This window comes from Brachyhypopomus gauderio, chromosome 5, assembly GCF_052324685.1.
Source record: "Brachyhypopomus gauderio isolate BG-103 chromosome 5, BGAUD_0.2, whole genome shotgun sequence".
Classification (NCBI taxonomy): domain Eukaryota; kingdom Metazoa; phylum Chordata; class Actinopteri; order Gymnotiformes; family Hypopomidae; genus Brachyhypopomus; species Brachyhypopomus gauderio.
The window spans coordinates 23173475-23196843 of record NC_135215.1 but is presented as its reverse complement, the minus strand read 5'-3'; the positions used below and the strand labels follow the sequence as shown (position 1 = coordinate 23196843).

The 23369-nt window shown below is 42.6% G+C and overlaps 1 protein-coding gene across 3 annotated transcripts in view; it reads right to left on the bottom strand.

The window, feature by feature from the left end:
- The window catches only part of ints13 (integrator complex subunit 13), an 85474-nt gene that overhangs the window by 12090 nt on the left and 50015 nt on the right, over nt 1–23369 (bottom strand). Inside the window, exons 14-17 of one of the 3 annotated variants that reach the window (XM_077006548.1) lie at nt 17007–17237; nt 16641–16780; nt 4029–4164; nt 3695–3923 (exon numbers count right to left, since the gene is read on the bottom strand). In XM_077006548.1, coding sequence (XP_076862663.1) covers nt 3914–3923; nt 4029–4164; nt 16641–16780; nt 17007–17237 — 517 coding nt within the window. In that variant the 3' untranslated portion in view covers nt 3695–3913. Of the gene's footprint in view, nt 1–3694; nt 3929–4028; nt 4165–16640; nt 16781–17006; nt 17238–23369 lie in introns of those variants that run through there. The other 2 variants (XM_077006547.1, XM_077006546.1) reach the window with 2 other exon arrangements.

Genomic DNA, 23369 nt, shown 5'->3' with positions numbered 1-23369 from the left:
TTGCATAAGTTTCGTTCCCCACCTCAAATTAAGTTACATTTATGTAGTGAATTGTGAACTTGAGAATAAACCTCCACCGCTGTGGTTAATGTTCATGCACTGTTTGAACAATATTTATTAATTACAGCCAGGTTTTGGAGGTTGTAGAACACAGCTACAGGCCAACAACGGGTGCATCCCGTCTCTCTTTAGCGTATATTGCATAAGTTTCGTTCAGCACCTCAAATTAAGTTCCCTTTGTTTTGATTTGTGTGTCAGCTTCACACAACTCAACATTCAAAACACAGCTTAGCTGCAGTCTTTGCACATTTGCCACAGACCAGTCGCTTACATGTCTGGCAGATGTCATACGTTTTGTTCCCTGAACATCTGCCGACTTGGCATTGTTTTCTTTTTGAGGGCGGGCAAGGAGCTTCAGGTAAAATTCGCTTTTGTGCCACTGCCCTAGCCGCTTTCGCCATTTTCTGCTGTGCACACAGTTCCTTTACCAACTCGAGAATAAACCTTCGTCTGCTCAGGTTAACATTCATGCACTGTTTGAACAATATATGTGCATTTATAGCAGCCAGGTCTAGGAGGTTGTAGAAAACCGCGACAGGCCAACGACGGGTGCCTCCCTTCACCGAATACAGTCGTGCCATTTGATCCATAACATCAACGCCACATTTAGTCGTGTTGTAATATGAAACAGTTTCAGGCAGTTTCTTTGCGCCATTATCAATTGAAACTGTCTGATGCATTGAGCTCAGGATGCATACATTTTTTTTAGGTTTTGCCTGGTAAATCGTTAGAGTTATTTTTCCAGCCCGCAACACCTTGGTGGAAAATCTTTCAGACTGTGCCTGTGTACATGGGGGCATCTCACGTCTCATTTTATTCATCGTACCAACAATAGTGGTTTTGTTCACCAAAAGGGTGTTTGCAAGTGCCAATGAAGTGAAGAAATTGTCAGTCGTTACATTTCTTCCTTTACCCGTGAAAGGCTCCATCAAACGCAACACAATATTTTCAGACAACCGTTGACCAGCCGGCCTGCTTTCATCTTTTCCTAGATAGGGAATGGCGTTCAACATATATTTTGTTTCAACATCAGCGGCCACCCAGAACTTAATCCCAAATTTATCGGGTTTATTGGCCATGTACTGAGTGAAACGACAGCGAGCTTTAGTTGGGAACAGTTGCTCATCAACAGTTATGTTCTCACCGGGCGTGTAAGAAGCAATACTGTTTTTCACAAATTTATCAAATATCTCCGAGATCATAGCAAATTTATCAGTCGCAAGGCGGGCAGCCCTTGTGCTCTTGTCATCAAAGCGCAGATAGCGCATGATATCTCTGAATGTCTGTCTAGACATTGTCTCTTTGAAAATGGGATTTCCTAAGTCAGCAGACCAGTATTCATCAAGTTTCATGCTTTTACCGGCTGTTATACCTCTCAAATAAACGAGACCCACAAATGCTTTCAATTCGTCAGCTGTTGAACTGAGCATTATTTCGTTCAGCCTCTGCCTCTGTGTATTTCAGAATTGCGCCCCACATTTCTGTGTCAATCAAACACAGTAAGCTGGTCAGTGGACTTTTAATTTTGTCCTTGGCATAACACGTAGGCCTTGGGGTTTCTCTCACAATATTGCACTCTTGTGCTCTACCCCGAGGTTTGCCAGCAGTTTCAAACCACACCGTACCATCTTTGGCCTGAAATGAGTCACCACCACACTCAGTTTCAGAGTCCGATTCTGAATGAGATTCAAGATTCAGATCCATTTCACTTTCGCCCTCTCCATCCGACACCTCACATTGTTCGCCCTCCGATTCCATCTCATCAATATTGCACAGCATGTCCAGCACTTGCTTTGGGGTGTACATGATTCTCTGTGCCATTTTTATAATGCACTATGCAACCTTTCAAACGCCCAAACCGAGGAGTCACGCAAACTGTGTTGCTGTTCGATCACACAAACCGAGCTTTCAAGCAAACTGTGTTGCTGTTCGATCACCCAAACCGAGCTTTCAAGCAAACTGTGTTGCTGTTCGATCACCCAAACCGAGCTTTCAAGCAAACTGTGTTGCTGTTCAAACGCCCAAACCGAGGAGTCACGCAAACTATGTTGCTGTTCAAACGCCAAAACCGAGCTTTCAAGCAAACTGTGTTGCTGTTCGATCGCCCAAACCGAGCTTTCAAGCAAACTGTGTTGCTGTTCAAACGCCCAAACCGAGGAGTCACGCAAACTATGTTGCTGTTCAAACGCCAAAACCGAGCTTTCAAGCAAACTGTGTTGCTGTTCGATCGCCCAAGCAGAGTTTTCACTCAAACTGTGTAGCCGCGTCCCGACGAATTTATAGCTCACGTTGCCTCATGAATGCTATTGTGAATAAAGTGTTCATAACAGCACCGCCCATGCCATCATCTCAGTTTCGCTCGCAAAGGTATGCATTTACATACGTAACTTGCATTCTGCTTAATTCTTTTGTAATGCCAGTGTGTCAAAAGCAGCCATACATAATGTATGTATCTAACAGCTAGCCCTGGCGAAGAGGGATTATACCCGAGAGATCATTCCTTTGAGATATTGACTTGATAGGTAGGCTAATTACCATTCGCAGAATTCCTGCAAACTACTAAAGCATTTATTAGGCAAAGCAAGACGCTCTCACGGTTTGAAAACCATTGATGTAAACTTATATATAGTATATATTAAATAATATTAATAAATAAAGTATATATTTTAAGACTTTGGAAAGTGAAACACTTTCACTTTCGTTCAACGGATGAATTCCGTTTTGTCTTTACACAATAATCAGTTTGAACTTTGTGAATAATTTAGTTTTGAAAACTATTGATCTTTATTTAGTTATACTAAATATTAAATGACATACGAATCTTTGCGACACCCGCTGGCAGAAAAGAGAATCACAGTCTTGAAGTGTAGGCGACGACGACAATATTACAGAGATACGAGCGAAATCGATTGAAACTAGCATGTGCAGGGTTTCTTTAAACAATGTAAAAATACTAGTTTATTAAAAGGACAATTCTGGGAAAAGTCATGAAAGGAGGGTTCTGAAATTGGATCCAGTGCAAAGATATAATTTTTTTTTGTGCTGCTGCGGTCAAGTGACCGGTGCTCGGCGCTTCTAGGTATAATTAGGTCGACCAGAGGCGGCGCTTCTAGTAGACGTCACAGCGGTCAAATGACCGGAGCTTTGGCGCTTCTAGTGTTAAGGTCATGTTGCCCTATATGTTGTCGTGTTTATTGGCCCTGTATTGTGAATTCAAATGCATGCACTTTGGTTATTTTGTATTACGCCATGGTCTTGAAGGAACATTATTGTGTCACTATGTGTCTGGAATTACAAAAAACCTCTTTTGACTTGTTTTTTGTTTATATGTCTTAAAAAATGTTTTGTGAGCAAATCATGAGATTGTAAAACTACATAAGGGTGGTGAGTAGCTTAAATCTATATTAACTAACATTTAATAAGGGTTCCTGGAAAATTATAAAAATTGATCTTGTGTGCCTAGCAGTCTCTTTGTTGATAATACTGAATATTTTTATACAATGAAGTAGAAAGCAAGAAACAGACTCAAAATACAACTGTACCTTGATCAAATCAAAAGGTCTTAAAACAACATAGGCAAATATACATGAGCTCTCTCAAGGGTCTCAAGACAGCATGGGCAAACACATGGACATATGGACTCGTCTCCGCCTTTATTGTTTCTTAGATTCTTTATACAAACTAATGAGTAAAAATCTCATCCACAGTGAGTCACAAAAACCATCTGCCACAAAAACACTGTCCTGGCAAATGTCACTGAAATTTAACAGCATATCTTCTTCAGCAAGCCAATGATCGCAGAAAAGCTTGGGGCGTGACCTATACATGGCATCATCTGGTAGACTTCCCGTTCTCATGTACATCTAACCTGGGGGGGGGGGGGGGGGGGGGTTAGCAAGGAAACTCAACTCAAATGTATGTATCACACCTACTTATTAGAACTATTATAACATGAAAAGGTAACTAACCCATTCTCATCTTTCAAGTGCTGGTACAGTTCTGCCTTGTTGTTGACAGAGTTGATCCTTCCAGCAAACTCTTGATGCTTTCTGGAGTTGGCTTGGGTGATTCTATTGGTCCAAATAGTAAGTAGAGAGACAGGACCTAGAAAATCAGAAGGCCATAAGTTCCTTATATTAGCAAGGTCTAAAACAACCTGGTCTGGACTTTCAAGAATGCCTCATGAAACAATGATCATCTTTATACGGTAGAGCAACATGAGGACACCCTCATGTAAGATGATCTTAACACACTGATTATTTTGGGAAACAATTGGTTGATCCTGATTGGTTGATTTTTATCTTAGTACTACAGTTTTCAGTACAGTTGATGAAACCAAAACTGAAATTAACATCCCCTTAGCACAATCAAGAACTCAAAAGAGAGACATGGATGATGTTTTTTTATATTTCTCAAGAAAATATTAGCATTATTCTAATTTTTTGGACTATACATTTTTGACAAAATATGGGTGAATGAGTTGATCTAGATCTTTGTTTGACAACAACTCTCCTACCTATTGCCTATTGTCTCCAGTCATCTTGCATCTTGACACCTCTGCACAACAGCCATCACCATTCACAGTGCATACCGCCTCCATACTGATTATTCACACTTCATCTGACATTATGTTCCCCCTCCCAGTGGCACTAAATGACTACTGCCCTGTTACTGTGGCCTCCCAACTGATAAAGACACTGAAAATGATGCAGGGCCACCCAAGATCACTGGTGGGAGCTGCCATGGACCCCTTGCAGTTCCCATTTCAGGATGGCATTGGAGTAGATGATGCCATTATCTACATGCTGAACAAAGTGCACTCTTACCTGGATGCAAAAGGCAGCACTGTAAGGATCTTTTAACACCCTACAGCCTGTCTTACTAGGGGAGACACTTTGGCAGATGCAGGTAAAATCTATCATCACATGGTTAATGGACTACCAGACTGGTCAACCCCAGTTTATATGGTTGCAGGTCTGTGTCTCAGACATAGCTATGTGTAGCACCAGAGCTCTTCATGAGACTGTAACACTATTCCTGTTTAATATATACACCTCAGATTTCAAATACAATTCTGGTACATGTAATCTACAGACATTCTCAGATGACATGGTCATCTTGAGGTGCATCAAGAATGGACAGGAAGCTGCATACAGGAAACTGGTCTCAGACTTTATTGACTGGTGCATGCTGAACCACCAGCATTTCTACATCAGTAAGATGAAGGAGAAGGTGGTGGACTTCAGGAAAAAAAAAAATCAGTGTCACCAGTTACCATCGATGGAGTGGAAGTGGTTGGGATTACAAGTACCTGGACGTGCACTTGGACAACAAATTGGAGTGGAACGCCAACACCTGTGTAGTTTTCAAGAAATTACAGAGTCGTACATACTTTCATAGGAAACTGAAGTCCTTCGAGGTTTGCACTAAACTCCTTCCTGGCCTATTGCCACTAGTGCAACATTAGCACTACTGATCTGCTGTCTGAACAGTGTTGACTGTAGTTGTCACTGTGGCCCTAGTAATATTTTTATTCACTGATCATTCTTTTACTTCATTCTTTATTAGTGCAAAAACTCTAATGTCCGTACATGCTCATTTATGCATATACACAAATCTGTTTTACATTTATCTGATAATATGCATAGACTTCATAAATGTACATATTGCCCTTTTCACTTATTAACTGTGGTTATATATAGCATTTCTGTAATACCATCTGTATATTCTGTGATTATGTTCATACTTCATAGCACATATGTACATAGACTCATCTGACATATTATGTGGTTAATAGCTCTTCTGTAAAAGTGGGCCTCATTTATTAAGCTAAATACTAACAAATTTGTTCGCAAGTAGTTCGTAAAAGTGTTTACACAAACAATGTGGTATTCATGAAAGTTTTTTTTTAGAGTTTATTTCATTCGGAAAAAAGATCGCATTCTACGACATCCCATGAGCATGTGCATATTTTACCTAAAATAACATTTTGTTTTTGTTCTGTATTAAGGCTTTTAAACATTGAATTACTACTATTTTAATAAGACAAACAAGGTCAAATTTAAACACTATCAAATGCACACGATTCATATTTAATATTTAGATTAATATAAAAATTACAATTATACTTTTTTTCAATTTTTTACTTACTACAGCATTAGTCTAACACAAATATCCATGCATTAGGTTAATGCAATTAGAGACATAATTCTAATTAATAATGTGTTTCTATAAAAGGAAATACCCCATGGGATTTGATTCTTTAATGGCAATGGCTGAACTGTCGCTAAAATGAAGTACATTCCCGTACCCGCAGTGTGATAGAGCGCACTAATGGTGTACTAAAAGGTCGCTGGATGTGCTCGACACAGCTGGAGGCACCCTGCTTTACCATCCCAAGAAACTCTGCCATATAATACTAGCCTGTTGCATTTAACACAATCTAGCCATGAAGCATGTTGTTCCTCTACCTGAAGCCGTGGTACCCCATGAACGTATGCCACCACTAGTTCTAAACGAAGCCCCCAGTAATTATGCATTCAACACACATCAGCGCCTTATCATGCGTCTGTAAATGTGTCATGTATAACTCAAATTCAGTCTTTTTTTGTTTGTTTGTTCCAGTTTTAGTTTATTTTCCCCCACATTTTGCAATGACTGTGAATTGCTGTAAACTCGAACTTATACTTCATACCACCGTTATGCTGCGCTCGACTGAAGATACACTATTAACTTGATCTCTGATTTCTTTCCAAATCCTGGCCTTTTCAGCTACTGTGACTCCGGTACTTACACTACTAAATAAAAATGTCTGGTTAGCGTGCACTTCAGTTAAGATTACTTCTACCTTGGAGAAATTCCTTTTCTTCTGGCGTCTCCCTGTCATTTTGGCATTTCCGACGGGTGTGTGTTGCCTTTTATGGTCTTTTGGGGGCGTCACTTTATGCAAATCAGATGTGATGTGAACACGCTTGTGAATACGCAGGTGATTGATATTCATCAACGTACGCACGTGAATCCAAAGAAAATTGGCGAAAAAATTTTGTTTGGTTTAATTTACGAGAACATTTAAGCACACCTTTACTAAAACATTGATAAATTAGGTCAAATATCAGTGTATACTGTAATAATGCATGTTTATGCAATGCGTGTTGTTACGGCTGTGCTCTGTGTGTGTTTGCTGTCTTGTTGTTGTGTCTGCCTGTTTGTTCTAGGTGGTGCTGTCCTGGAGGTAACACCCTGCCATACAGGAAGTCCCCAGAAGGGCGTGGCAAGAGGCCAGAAGAGGAGAGCGAGAGGAAGGGGGAGCAGGGGCTCTTTGTGTTTGTTGACTGGTTGTATCCAGGTTGTGTTACTGTGTTACACCCACACACTGAGTGTTCTGTGTGGGTGGCTCAGGGTTGAACTGTGTGTCTTGATTTAGTGTATGTTGCCAGAAGGGGGTAAGTGCCATTTTCTTTGTATGTATGTCTGTTTCCTCCTGTTTTTTTGTGTGGGTTAGGGAGTTAGTGTAGTTGCCTGTTCTTTGGTTGTTTTGTACTTATTTTGTAGTTGTAGCTAGTTTTGGTGTCTGGACTTAGAGTGGGGTTTACTTTGGTTTGTTTGTTGTTTTGGCCTGGCTTACCCCTGGAGAGATGGCTTGGTGTACTTATGTGTTATCCTTGTATATTATATGTGAATGTAAATACACGATTGACTAAAAACCCTTGTGTGTTGGTTCATGTTCTGTTGGAACATTAACTCCTGGTCCGGTTACCTTTGGGGGGGAAACATAACAATTGGGGGCTTGTCCTAAGCCGTTGGTGTGTGGGTCTCTGTCTTCCTTCTTTTTTTTGGTGTGGGCAGGTGTGGTGTGTTTTGTCGTGTTTGGTTTGCATTTCCTTTGTTTTAAGATGGAGTTTGATTTGGAGCAGTTTGTGTTGTCTCCATCTGTTGAAGCTCTAGCGTGGTGTAGAAAGGCTGACCTTATGTCAGTGGCTGAGTTTTACAATGTTTCAGTGGCACGTTCTGCCAGAAAGGCAGAGATCAGAGAGACCATACTTGAGAGGCTGCGTGAGGACCGGAGGTTGCCTGTGTCCCCTGATACAAGGATTCCTGCTGTGGCCCAGGTTGCGGGGTTACATGGGTTGGAGAGGGCTAGTGTTGCTGTAGGGGGTGGTGGTTTACTGTCTGCTGAGGTTACAGGGCGTTCACCAGACACTTCCCCAGGCATGGATGTAGTTGATTCTCCAGCAGCAGCTGGTTCTCTCAGTGACATTGATTTGAACATGGCTGTAAGGCTGAAGGAGTTGGACCTCGCTATTAAGCAGGAGGAACGGCAGACGCAGTTGTTGCGTGTCCGGGCTCTTGAGTTAGAGGCCAGCAGGAGTGCTTCTTCCAGACAACCTGCCTTGCGCTCTTCTGAGTTTGATGTAAGCAAAAACGTTTCTCTTGTGCCCCCTTTCAGGGAATCAGAGGTTGATTCCTATTTTACCGCTTTTGAGCGTGTAGCAGCCACTCTGCACTGGCCCAAAGACATGTGGTCTTTACTGCTACAATGCAAACTGGTGGGTAAGGCGCAGGAAGTATGCTCTTCCTTAACTATTGAGCAGAGCCTGGATTATGACAGAGTCAAAGCAGCTGTACTACGAGCGTACGAGTTGGTGCCTGAGGCTTATAGGCAACGTTTTCGGACTCACCAGAGATCTGCAGACCAAACGTTTGTTGAGTTTGCTCGTGAGAAAACAGTTTTATTTGAGAAGTGGTGTTCTGCCTCAAAAACAACTAGCTTTCAACAGTTAAAAGAGCTAGTCCTGCTAGAAGATTTTAAACATTCTGTGCCTGAGATGGTGGTAGTACATCTGAATGAACAAAAGGTTGCCACCCTTTCAGAGGCGGCGGTGCTGACGGATGAGTATGTCTTGACCCATAGGACAGTGTTTCCTGTGAAAGCTTCATGTTTGCCTACAGGCAGCATAAGAGGTGAAAGGGACAAAACAGGTCAAGGTGGTTATATGCGTGCTGCTCGCGTATTTGAGAGGTCCCCTAAAAGAGAAAAATCTGTAGCTGAGACTACACAACACTCTCCCGATGCTCGTGTTTGTTTTTACTGTCGGCGCCCAGGCCACTTAATTGCAGACTGCCCTAGGTGGATCAAAAGGAAGGATAAACCCAAGTCTGTAGCTTGCGTGGCTGCTTCTACATCAGTGCCAAGTAAAGATCATTGTGTTGCTGCATTCCGTCCATTTATTTTGGATGGTTTTGTGGCTTTGTCTGAGGAAGAACAGTGTAAAAAGCCAATTAGCATCCTGCGAGATACTGGAGCAGCCCAATCGTTTATCTCAAGTAAGGTGCTTGCTTTCACAGCAGACACCTTTTGTGGATCATATGTAGTTGTATGTGGGATCGATCTTGCTCCTATTAGCGTACCCCTACACCACGTTTACTTGCAGTCAGAGTTGATTAGTGGAATGGTGCGGGTAGCTGTACAGGAGAAATTACCGGTTGCTGGTGTGGATTTCATACTTGGTAATGACCTGGCTGGTGGCAAGGTTTTCCCCAGTCTGGAAGTGGTACCCGAACCTTTACCACTTGATGTAGACCTTTTAAGAGAGGAGTTTCCTGTGGTTTTCTCTGTCTGTGTCACAACTAGAGCACAGAAAGCGAAAATGATGGAGAAAAATGACCTATCCAGTCTGTTTGTTGAGGGTACAGACAGAAAAGATCCTGTAGATAGCCACAGTGGGTTGTTGAAGCAGGCCCATTCTGTCTGTCATGAACTAACTCTCCCAGTAAGTCGTGCTGAGCTGGTGTCTGCTCAAGAGAACGATCAGTCACTTGCCCACTGTAGGTCGGCTGTGATAGACCAGGAGAAGGTTCATGAAGTTCCTGTGGCCTTTTATCAGATAAAGGCAGTCTTAATGAGAAAGTGGGCCCCATCGGTAGCTTCAAATGTATGGGACAGTGTGTTTCAAATTGTGGTACCTGAGAAGTACAGGTCCTATGTTTTGAGCCTAGCCCATGATCATGTCATGGCTGGTCATTTGGGTATTAACAAAACATATAAGTGTATCCTGCAACATTTCTTCTGGCCTGGTTTAAAGGCAGATGTGGTGAAGTACTGCAACTCCTGTCATGTGTGTCAGGTTGCTGGGAAACCGAATCGGGTTATTCCCCCAGCACCACTGCGCCCTATACCTGTGATAGGTGAGCCCTTTGAGCATATATTGTTGGACTGTGTGGGCCCTCTCCCCAAAAGTAAAAGTGGAAATCAGTACCTACTTACTGTTATGTGCATGGCCACCCGTTTTCCAGATGCTTTTCCTCTAAGAAACATCACAGCCAAGTCTGTTGCTAGAGCGCTTGTACGTTTTTGCTCTGTTTTTGGGTTACCAAAAACGATTCAGACTGACCAGGGAACTAACTTCACATCCAAGTTGTTTTCCCAATTGCTCAAGCAGTTAAATGTTAACCATCGCACCTCTTCAGCATTCCATCCAGAATCTCAGGGAGCCCTTGAGCGCTTTCACCAGACTTTAAAAGCTCGGTTGCGGGCATTCTGTGTTGAGTCCGAAAAGGAGTGGGATGAAGGAATACCCCTCCTAATGTTTGCTCTCCGTGAAGTTGTTCAGGAGTCCACTGGTTTTAGTCCAGCTGAACTGGTGTTTGCACACACAGTGCGTGGTCCACTAAAATTGTTAAAAGACCAAATGCTGAATGAGCCGTGTTCGGTGAAAGCTGACTTGTTGAGCTACGTGACCAGGTTTCGTGAAGGACTCCACAATGCTTGTGATACCGCTAAAGCGTCTCTGTCCTCTGCCCAGTCAGCCATGAAGGCAACCTTTGACAAAAAGACAGTGCCTCGTGAATTCAGACCCCTTGACAAAGTTTTGGTATTGTTGCCCATGTCTGGCTCTGCCTTGCGTTCAAAATTCTCAGGTCCACATGAAGTGCATAAGAAATTGAGTGATGTGAATTATGTAATCTCTACTCCAGATCGTAGGCGCAAATTTCGCATGTGCCATATAAATATGCTGAAGCCATATGTAACCCGTAGAGATCAAGAGTGCCCGGAACCCTGTCCGGCTCTTGTCACTGTTGTGCCGAAGTGTGATAGTGTTGACAATGATGATAATCAGCATGATGGACTAATGCCTCATTCTGGATCTGTTTTGTCTGCCCGTCTGCAGAACTCAGAGCTCATGCGTCAGCTGGACACAATCTTGCAACATCTGCCAGTTGATGCCCGGGCTGATCTGATGTCCTTGTGCACAGAGCATGCAAGTCTTTTTACAGATGTGCCCCGACAAACCAATGTATTGAAACATGACATTGATGTTGGTACTAGTAGGCCCATTAAGCAAAACTACTATCGCATCAGTCCGGTTAAACGTGTCCATATGTGTACTGAGACAGACTACTTGGTTAAACATGGCTTGGCAATTCCTAGTTCCAGCCCTTGGAGTTCCCCATGCCTTTTGGTCCCTAAACCGGACGGAGCATTCCGGTTCCGTACTGACTACAGGAAAGTGAATACCGTTACTGTCCCTGATTCTTTTCCCTTGCCCAGAATCGAGGATTGTGTGGACTGCGTGGGTTCTGCTAAATATGTGACTAAGTTGGATTTACTAAAAGGGTACTGGCAGGTACCTTTAACCCTTATATGGTCCAAGGGTCTGTGGGACCCATTTTGAAAAAATCAGCTTAAAAAAATTCTACAATTTTTTTTTTTTCAAACTGAGATTCATTGGTCCTTGGCTCATTTTCCGTGAGCAACATAAGTCAGAAAATATTTTCAATGACCACCCCCCCGTACCCCCCCCTTCACATTTGTATTACATACAGGGTCCAGGGTCCACTGGGCCCTGGGCTAGTCAAAGTGGGCAATCAACATTGGGTTGGGTAGTTGATAGTCGTCTGTATGACTTTAAAGGATATACAAACAAAGGACAGAGGTGTTTGGCATGCAAGGGTGGGCAACCATCAACACTTTTGATGGTTGTCACATCAGGGGTTGATTGCATATTGTCAGACAGTGGACGAAGAATCTCTATAGAGACAAAGGGGTGAGATCTGAAAGAAGCATCTTTTCTCTCAGCCCTCATTATCCCTCCCTCCTCTCTGGACCTGTATGTGTGTGTATGTATGTGTGTGTATGTGTGTGTGTGTGTGTGTGTATGTGTGTGTTTGTGTGTGTTTCACCCAATCATGGGGACATGATGCTAAAAATGCTAAAAATGCTATAAAAGATGGCAAAGCGATTCTCAGTTCAGACTGCCTTCCAGCTGATATTGGAAGAGACAGAGGATTTTGATGATGATTCAGAAGAGGAAATTTCAGGATCACATTTCTGAAATATCAGAGTCTGATACTGATAATGAAAAGGAGGATGAGCAGCAGCCAGCTCCGTTAGCACCAGCCCGTGAGCAGCTAGCCATAGGACCAGCCTGTCAGCCAGCATGATTTATGATTGATTTCCTTATTGTGTTACATTTTAATAAAAAAGTAACTAATAAATAAATAAGAGAGCAAACTAATTTAACATATGTATTGTTTATTTTACTTGCAATTGGGCTGAATCTGCTGATTATTTTAACAAAAATTGCAATGGGTCCCCCACACCCAGCTGGACCCCAAGAATGTAGACCACGCCTGGATCTCATCAGGGTTTAACGGACCGTGCATCCGAGATATCTGCTTTTGTGACACCGGATGCCTTCCTGCAATACTCTGTCATGGCATTTGGTATGCGAAACGCCCCAGCAACATTTCAAAGACTGATGAGCTGTGTACTTCAGTCTGTACCAAATTGTGCTGCCTATTTAGATGATGTGGTGGTTTCTTCGTCCACCTGGGCAGAGCACATGCACACTTTGCGGGAAGTATTTGGTCGTTTGGACCAGGCTTCCTTGACCCTTAACCTGGCCAAGTGTGACTTTGGTAAGGCTACCATACGTTACTTGGGTAGAGAGGTTGGACAGGGTAGTGTGCGTACACCGGTTGACAAGGTTCAAGCTATCCTCCAGTATCCTGTTCCGAATACCAGACGACAACTACGCAGATTCTTGGGTATGGCGGGGTATTACCGGAGTTTTTGTAAAAACTTTTCTGTGGTGGCTTTTCCGCTAACCAATCTGCTGAAGGCTCAGGTGGAGTATAAGTGGACTAGTGACTGCCAGAAGGCTTTTGAAAGCCTGAAAGGTCTCTTGTGTAGCTCGCCAGTTCTAGCTGCTCCTGATTTCACCCTGCCCTTTAAACTGGAGGTGGATGCTTGTGACTCTGGGGCTGGGGCAGTTTTAATCCAGGAGAACCATGAAGGTGTTGATCGTCCTGTGTGTTTTTATTCAAAGAAATTCACCAGCTACCAGCAGAGATACAGTACAATTGAAAAAGAAACTCTTGCTTTGCTCCTAGCGCTACAGCACTTTGAGGTGTATCTAAATTCACATTGCTTGCCCACTATGGTGTATACTGACCACAACCCCTTGGTTTTCTTATCCCAGATGTGCAACAAGAACCAGCGGTTGATGCGTTGGGCATTACTTCTACAGCCGTTCCACATTGTCATACAACATAAAAAAGGCTCAGACAATTTGGTGGCTGATGCCTTGTCTCGCTCACTCTGAACAGTTTAGTTACTAAACTGTTTTTTTTGGTGGGGGGTTGTTACGGCTGTGCTCTGTGTGTGTTTGCTGTCTTGTTGTTGTGTCTGCCTGTTTGTTCCTCCGTGTCCCTAGGTGGTGCTGTCCTGGAGGTAACACCCTGCCATCCAGGAAGTCCATCCAGGAAGTCCCCAGAAGGGCGTGGCAAGAGGCCAGAAGAGGAGAGCGAGAGGAAGGGGGAGCAGGGGCTCTTTGTGTTTGTTGACTGGTTGTATCCAGGTTGTGTTACTGTGTTACACCCACACACTGAGTGTTCTGTGTAGGTGGCTCAGGGTTGAACTGTGTGTCTTGATTTAGTGTATGTTGCCAGAAGGGGGTAAGTGCCATTTTCTTTGTATGTATGTCTGTTTCCTCCTGTTTTTTTGTGTGGGTTAGGGAGTTAGTGTAGTTGCCTGTTCTTTGGTTGTTTTGTACTTATTTTGTAGTTGTAGCTAGTTTTGGTGTCTGGACTTAGAGTGGGGTTTACTTTGGTTTGTTTGTTGTTTTGGCCTGGCTTACCCCTGGAGAGATGGCTTGGTGTACTTATGTGTTATCCTTGTATATTATATGTGAATGTAAATACACGATTGACTAAAAACCCTTGTGTGTTGGTTCATGTTCTGTTGGAACATTAACTCCTGGTCCGGTTACCTTTGGGGGGGAAACATAACAGTGTAGAACTATGAGTGTTCTTAGGCTGCTACAACTAAATGACGTTACGCTGTGATCGGCAACCAAATTCTTTTTACAATTAAAAGATTTGCGGGATATAGACTTCTGTGTGAGAGGAAAACAATCTGTGGAATATGGCATACAACCAATGTCTTAGGGAAACCAGAGTTCGATCCAGTTGATTTCCCTGCTCAAATACACACGAACCAACTTATCACTTGTTTAGTAAGTGTGGTAAACCAGTTTGGTGCAAGAAGGAACAGGAGGAGCACTCCAGCAGGCCACAAATGTGCATGTGTCTGCACAAACGGTTAGAAACCGACTCCATGAGGATGGTATGAGGGCCCGACGTCCACAGATGGGGGTTGTGCTCACAGCTCAACACCGTGCAGGATGCTTGGCATTTTCCAGAGAACACCAGGATTGCCAAATTCGCCACTGGCGCCTTGTGCTCTTCACAGATGAAAGCAGGTTCACACTGAGCACATGTCACAGACGTGACAGAGTCTGGAGGCGCCGTGGAGAGCGATCTGCTGCCTGCAACATCCTTCAGCATGACCGGTTTGGCAGTGGGTCAGTAATGGTGTGGGGTGGCATTTCTTTGGAGGGCCGCACAGTCCTCCATGTGCTCACCAGAGGTAGCCTGAATGCCATTAGGTACCGAGATGAGATCCTCAGACCCCTTGTGAGACCATATGCTGGTGCGGTTGGCCCTGGGTTCCTCCTAATGCTAGATGCAATGCTAGACCTCATGTGGCTGGAGTGTGTCAGCAGTTCCTGCAAGATGAAGGCATTGAAGCTATGGACTGGCCCGCCCATTCCCCAGACCTGAATCCGATTGAGCACATCTGGGACATCATGTCTCGCTCCATCCTCCAACGTCACGTTGCACCACAGACTGTCCAGGAGTTGGCAGATGCTTTAGTCCAGGTCTGGGAGGAGATCCCTCAGGAGACCATCCGCCACCTCATCAGGAGCATGCCCAGGCGTTGTAGGGAGGTCATACAGGCACGTGGAGGCCACACACAATACTGAGCCTCATTTTGACTTGTTTTAAGGCCATTACATCAAAGTTGGATCAGCCTGTAGTGTTTTCCCACTTTAATTTTGTGTGGCTCCAAATCCAGGCCTCCATTGGTTAATAAATTTGATTTCCATTGATGATTTTTGTGTGATTTTGTTGTCAGCACATTCAACTTTGTACAGAACAAAGTATTCAATGAGAATATTTCATTCATTCAGATCTAGGATGTGTTATTTGAGTGTTCCCTTTATTTTTTTGAGCACTGTATATCAAACAATACAATATATATACAGCTATATTGTATTGTTTGATATAAAACACAGATTTCAAACTGTTAATATCGTACATATCACTAGCCATTAGTGTGAAATAGGCCTAAATCAAATTCTCAATCCAAATATTTTGTTTGCTTATAGGTTGGTACAGGGGAGAGGAGAGAGCCATGCATTTTTCAATAGAGGAAGATGTTGAAGATCCCGATTTCTCTTCATATGCAGCTGAGGACGGAAGACCTCAATGATCTGATCAGAGACCTTGGTCTCACCAACACTGTCCAAGTCCAACACTGAGCTTCTGACATGAAGGCTCAAGCAATGAAACTTATTAGATGAAAGCATCCAAGTGATAGAACAGAGGAAGCATCACCAAGTTTCGTTGCAGTGGTTCACGGCTTCCTAGGCAATCATAAAGATGAAAACTATGCACAACTGTTTCAGACTCCAATAAAGAACTATGCAGCAATGGGCTGCAGAATGTCACCCAAAATCCATATCCTTGTTGCTTATCTTGATTAAGAGAACATGGGAGCTTATTCAGATGAGCAAGGCAAGTGCTATCACCAGGACATTGTGAACACCGTTACTAAGGAAAATATAACGAGAACATGGTGGGAGACTATATTTGGGGATTGATTTGTGAAATTGTCTTGCAGTATAGTCATAAATCTCAGAAAACAACACACTTCTGAACAGTAGTGTAAATCTGTAATCGGTAATCTGTGTAAATTTGCAATGCATATAGTGTTCTTAGTCTGTATGAATGCAAAAGAAGATGCAAAATTGACTGTTTTTATAGTGAAAATGAATAACTTTTGTTGCTGTGGTCACAGAAGCAAAGTTTATGATGAATGTAAGCAATTTGGCATTTGTTTTAGACATAAGAAATTGGAATTGGCTGGAAACAAAACTTGTTACATAGTGAAGTTTGATTTGATTTTAGTAGACAATCAAACTGTGTTCATCACGACCAAAGCTGGTCCACTATACCTTTTGATTTCTCCAGAGGCTGTAGCTCTTCTGTGGTAAGCCGGGGTTTCTTATTGAAAGGCTCTGGAGAGTCAGGAGAATCCTTAATAACCTCAGACTGATTCTGATCCTCTTTTTCTCGATCCACTGCTACCTTCAATCTGGAGCAAGAAATATAGCAAAAATAGGCAGATAGACAATATTTATTAATCATAAACATTTCTGAAAATAAATTGTCTAATATACTAAAAGATAGTCCAACATGCTAAACCTCATATACAGATAAATGTGAGAATTGTATAACTAATTTGTTAAAACTTCCATGAAGACAGCCTGAGAAGTCAATCTATGAACAATTACAATCACATACACAAAAAGACTTCTAACCTGTCTGAGTCTTGAGTCCACACTTTCTCCTCCAACTCTTTACCATTCTTCTCCGATTTATCCTCTTTGTCCTCCCTTTTCCTACCTCGTTTCTTCCTCTCTTCTTCTTCAGGTGGTTTGCTGCGGCAGGCACTTATGCATTCCAAAACTTGCTGGTGTCTCTCACTCATTCCAACATGAGTTTTGACAAGCGTCTCTAACTCATTCCACATAATCCGGTACTGCTCGTCACTACAACACAGCAAGGTCAATTTATTGCAGTAAAAACTCAAAAGGTTCCATGCAATCACTCTTGTTGAGGAGGGTGAGGGTGACACCAAATGCTATAATAACATGCATGCTCTAAAGTAATCAATATAAGTGAATATGAGCTCTTCTTAATGGATGGATGGATGGATAAGAATGTAGACAATTGGACAGATGGAAATAAATACAGTATAACTGATCCCTGCTTATTGATACTGCTCATCTCATTATCAGCTGCCAGTCTAATGACCTAACAAATTTTCTGTGAAATTGAAAACATTCAAAAGAGCCAAGATCAATCTGTTCCCCTACCCACCACTTACAATCATCTCCTCACGTCAAGCCATGATTCTGCATCCACTTTGCCACTCCCTGTTATCACCATATACCATAACACTTTTATACCATAAGACTTTTCTGAATATAGGTGGTAAAGCCTTTCAAGTCAGTTCATTCAACCTGAAACATTACTGTAAATGTGAAAAAATTACTGTCAAATGTGCTATCATTAATCCAGATCAGGGATGTAAGCAAGAACTATGACTGTGGACATCAGCTCAACCAATGACACTGAATTTCAGCAGCTCAAATCTGCAGCTAGATCACATCTGTCAGTGGACCAGCAATTTTGACAAACAAGAAACATAGTGTTGTTAGGAAAACATATTACGCTCTCTGACCTTCACCACTGGTGCACCTCAGTTCTACGTCCTCTCACCCCTTCTTTTTATTCTTTATATCAATAAATGCAGCGTATGCAAAGTTGAAGATTATACCACCTCCGTCTGCCTCACAATCAACGTTACTTAATCTATAGAAAGTTAGTCAACCAGCTAGTGTCCTGGTGTAGTTTCAACCTGATGCACAACACACTAAAGACTGTTGATTATTGACTTTACACAATTCCCCTGAAAAACAGTGTTAGGAACGTTACTTTAAAAAAGTAATTAGTTATAGTTACTCACTACTTGTTCAAAAAAGTAACTGAGTTAGTAACTGAATTAGTCTATAATAAAAGCAGGGAAAGTAACTATTTGCATTACAGTTAAAAAAAAAGTTATATGCCAATGAATAAGGATTTTTTGAAAAAGCAGTTTTCACAGTCAGTTGAAATGAGTAGATCAGAAAGGTGTTTAACTTTTCATTTTTATAGCACATCAACAGACCAGTGCAGGATAAAATCCCTTAAAATCCACATTTACATCTATCAAGTTTAATTAAATTCTCTCAACCTGAGACAAATGGTTTGTTCACAACAGAAGTAAACTTAACAATAAAACCTCAAAAATCAAATACCCAGTCTGGTAGACATTCAGGAACAAGTATTTTCTTAAATAATATTTATATCGCCACCTTGAAAATGCAAATTTTTCTTTGGCTTGCTCCTGACTCGCCATTTCTGCCTCTTCTCCGTTTGTTTGTGTCACTGGTGTGCTTCGGCACGCGTGTAAAAACACTGGTTCTGATTGGCTACCATAATGCTGCCTTAGCCAATCGCTTACTGACTTGCTCTATTATCCACTCCTTTGACATCAATTATCACTTTTACGCGGATGACACACAGCTGTATCTGGATCTCCACCCTTCTGACTCTTTCCCTCCTACCACACTGCTGTCCTGCATCCAGGAGATAACTCGCTGGTTAAACAATAACTTCCTCAAACTAAATCCTACTAAAACTGAATTCATGATCATCGGCACCAAGTCAGCCATCTCTGCCCTCTCAAACTGTAGTCTATCTGTTGATAATATCCCAGTTACCCAGTCTTCTGTTGTGCGAAATCTTGGCGTTTCATTTGACTCCTCTCTCACTTTCATCCCACACATAAATTCTATCCGTAAATCTGCTTTTTTCCATCTCCGCAAAATTGCAAGGCTCCGCCCCATACTTTCACTAAAAGATGCCGAAACCCTGGTACATGCGTTCATTACTTCCAGACTGGATTACTGTAACTCCCTGCTTTATGGTCTACCTGCTAAATCACTTTGCCCCCTACAAAAGATACAAAATTCTGCAGCCAGAGTTCTAATGTCCACAAAGAAATCTGATCACATCACTCCTATCCTCCATCAGTTACACTGGCTTCCTATCTCAGAACGCATCCACTATAAAATCCTACTCCTAACATTCAAATCTCTGCATGGCCTTGCACCCTCCTATCTCTCCAACTTTCTTCACCTTTCTTCTTTCATATCTCATCACGTCAGCTCAGGTCCTCTAACCTAGGTTTGCTCTCCGTCCCACGACACAGACTCTCTACTATGGGTGGCAGATCATTCAGTGTTGCTGCCCCCACCCTCTGGAATTCATTACCTCCCTCTATTCGCTCCTCTGACTCTACTTTCAAAACTCAACTCAAGACTTTCCTTTTTTCTCGATATTTCCGCTCTTTCTAAGCCCTGTATTTTTCCCCTTTCATGTGTGTACAGCGACCTTGGGTTTGTGAAAGGCGCTATATAAAATAAACATATTATTATTATTGTTACATTAAACAGGTGTTACACCGAGAACTGTGACCTATCGAAATCTGTTACTCCTCAATAGCCTGGGCAGCGTTCCGCTCGGATTACTGTTAGTATATCAATATATAGTAACACACAGCTTTTAAAGACCAGTAACGTCAACGGCGTTGTAACGACAGGAAAAGTAATTAATTATATTATCCCATTACTGACAAAATGATGTTATCTAATGCCGTTATTTTTAACGCCATTATTCGCAACACTGCTGAAAAACCCTGGCTCTGTGGTTTTGACGGTGAAGTCACATGTGTCACAATAATCCCTACCTTTTGAATAACCGTTTCATGTTGCTCCTATACCTCGCAGAAACAAGCCAAACCCAAGCACATAAATTAGGACTACAGAGAAGATTGTGATGAAGCCTGTCAACTAGTGCTGGGCGGTATACTGCATATGGAATGCAGCACGGTCGTTAATTGTTTCTCAAGGGACCGCTAAGCACACATGCAACAGAGCGCAAATTTAGCTTGCTGAAAACGAGGGATGTTCTGAACCACAAATTCTACTAAACACTGAAGTAAAAGATGATGCCCCAAAGAAACTTTTGCCAAAGAAAGGAGCCGTGTCTGTTGTCAGGATGTACCGTATTTTCTCGATTATACAGCACACCTCAATATAAGCCGCACCTACAAAGTTTTTTTTTTTATGGAAAATGTTTTATAAGCCGCACTGGGCTAAAAGCCGCATATATCTACTGAACTGAATACATTTAACTGAACTGATCTGTTTCTGAACGGTTCCTGTAGCATTTCATGTGCGACAGATTTGGCTTTCATCTGGTGTTGTGGCGAATTCCGACTCTCCTTGTTTATCCGCACATAAAGACGCTACAGATTATATTGTCGATTTATGTTTCTATGCATAAATAAGAGATAGACTTTAATTATCCATCACAGCAAACGGCACAGCATTATCTATGTCCATATACACACTGGCTATACCAAAGTTCACCTCTGACCACGACTTTGCAGTATTATAACAGTATTATGTCTAAATATCTAGTTGGGACAAAACTAGAGTGCTCAATGAACTAAGTTATAATCACTGTAACTCCCGAATATCATCTGTAGCGTCTTTATGCGTGTGCAAACGAGGTGACTCGAAATTTGGCACAACACATTCGTTTGAAAAAAAATCTCCATCGTGCCTGCTGCTTGCATGTGCTAAATGAAAACGAGCACTTTCTTCTTTGATTTATAACTTTGTCCTACCACCTGATTCACTTTCTGCTCCACCCCTGGCGGGTGAAGAAACATCTACAGAAAAGCCGCACCTCATTATAAGTCACATGGTTCAAAGAGTGAGGGAATAAGCAAAGGCTTATAGTCCGGAAAATACGGGTAGCGACCGCAGGGGCTCCACTGTGTCGAGGACGCGTTCCGCTCTTCAGCGCTGTGTTCTGCGCTGTTATGTTTGCAGGGTTCATACACCTTTACAAGGTGGAATTTAAGCACATGTACAGCACTTTCAAGGTCCATTTTCAATATTTTCCAGCACCTTCAGCTTAATTAAGTTACATATTTATACAAATACACATATGGTTGAAATTATTCGAAATAATTCACTTTTTATCACATTAAAAGAGATAAAAAAAAAATAAAAGGTTTTGTATTTTTACTGCAACTGTCATGCTATATGAATCATTCACTACTTTAGTGCTACCATTTGAAAACTGATCATGTGAGGCCATGGAAATCTGTATTACATGTAATACTTAGGTGGAGACATTTTTCTAACAGTGGAATAAAGTACTCATAACCACACTACTGCAGTAATTATTTTCGTAATGCAATGCAATGCAGTTAACGCAATGCAGTTAACATCATGCATGGGGGGGAAAACAGTCAAATACTGTGAAATTTTGAAAAATTGGCACAAGATGGCGGCGCGCACAGACGCAGCAGCTCAACGCTCTCTTACTCGGTGCATTTTCTTCACATTTTTGTGTATATGTTTGTCCACAATTGTCTCGTTAAGTACCGCAAATCCTACATACAGTCGACAGGATCTCGTGAATATTGGAGTACTGCAAAATAACGCCGTCACAAGGGAATTTGTGGACTCGCACAGTATACCGGAGGAGATAACCAGACCACCCGGCGCTCCGTGGATAGTGATTGGCTCCAGCCAGCGGCGAAGGTGGAGGAGACACAGAAAGCAAAAGCGGGGCTGCCGGTCCGGGCTAGCGGCTAGGCTAAAGCAACGACCACACAAGCCAGCGCTACCCAGCGTCTTTCTCACAAACGCCAGAGCGATCACCAACAAACTGGATAATCTGAATCTTCTGATCTCCACCAACAGATTAATCGAGGATTGCTGTGTTTTGGTGATTACAGAGACGTGGTTACACTCGCTTGTCCCGGATGTAGCCATTGAGCTAGCAGGCTGCACTGCGTTTCGTTGGGACAGAAACAAAGACTCCGGGAAAACAAAAGGAGGAGGACTATGCATCTATATACACAACAACTGGTGTACTAATGCCAAAATCACGGAGACACACTGTTCCTCTGATTTGGAGTACATGACCGTTAAATGCAGGCCGTTCTACCTTCCTCGCGAGTTCACCGTTGTCTTAGTAACAGCTGTTTACATTCCTCCCGACGCTAATGCTAACATAGCGCTAGGCTACCTGCTCAGTGCTATCAATGCACAACAAAACAGCTACCCTGAGGCGGCTCACATTATAGCAGGTGACTTTAATCATATTGATTTAAATAAAGTCCTCCCAAAATTTCATCAGCACATCAAATGTGCTACCAGAGGGAATAATACACTGGATAAAGCGTATTCAAATATTAAAAACAGTTTTAAAACAAAATTACTGCCACACCTGGGCCAATCAGATCACTGCTCTGTATTTTTAACTCCGGCATACACCCCCCTCAAAAGAAAATCCCAACCAACCACAAAGACTGTTCAGATATGGCCTGAAGGAGCTTCATCACAGCTACAGGACTGCTTCGAAAGAACCAACTGGGACATTTTTGAGAATCAGGACCTGGAAGAGTACACATCAACCGTACTCTGTTACATCAAGAACTGTGTGGACAATGTAACAGTGGACAAGAGCATCAGGGTTTACCCAAATCAAAAACTCTGGATGACCAAAAAGGTCAGAGTTCTCCTCAGAGAGCGCAACATTGCCTTCAGGTCTGGAGACAGAGCCTTATACAGCACGGCAAGATCCAACCTGAAGAGAGGCATCAAGGAGGCAAAGACAGATTACAGGAGGAAGATTGAGGACCACTTCACGAACAATGACCCATGTCAGGTGTGGCAGGGAATTCAGCACATCACCAATCACAAGCCCAGAAACAACACGGCAGCCGAGGGTGATGCTGCACTGGCAGAGGAACTAAACTGTTTCTTTGCTCGCTACGAGGCGGGAGCAGTGGAGACAAACACAAGACCTCCCTCAGTCTCCATTAACAACATCCTCATGGTACAGGAGCACGAGGTGAGACGCACACTCAGAGCAGTGAACCCCAGAAAAGCTGCTGGCCCTGATGGTGTTAGGGGAAGGGTGCTGAAAGTGTGTGCAGACCAGCTCTGTGGTGTCTTCACCAGAATTTTCAACCTGTCCCTGTCTCAATC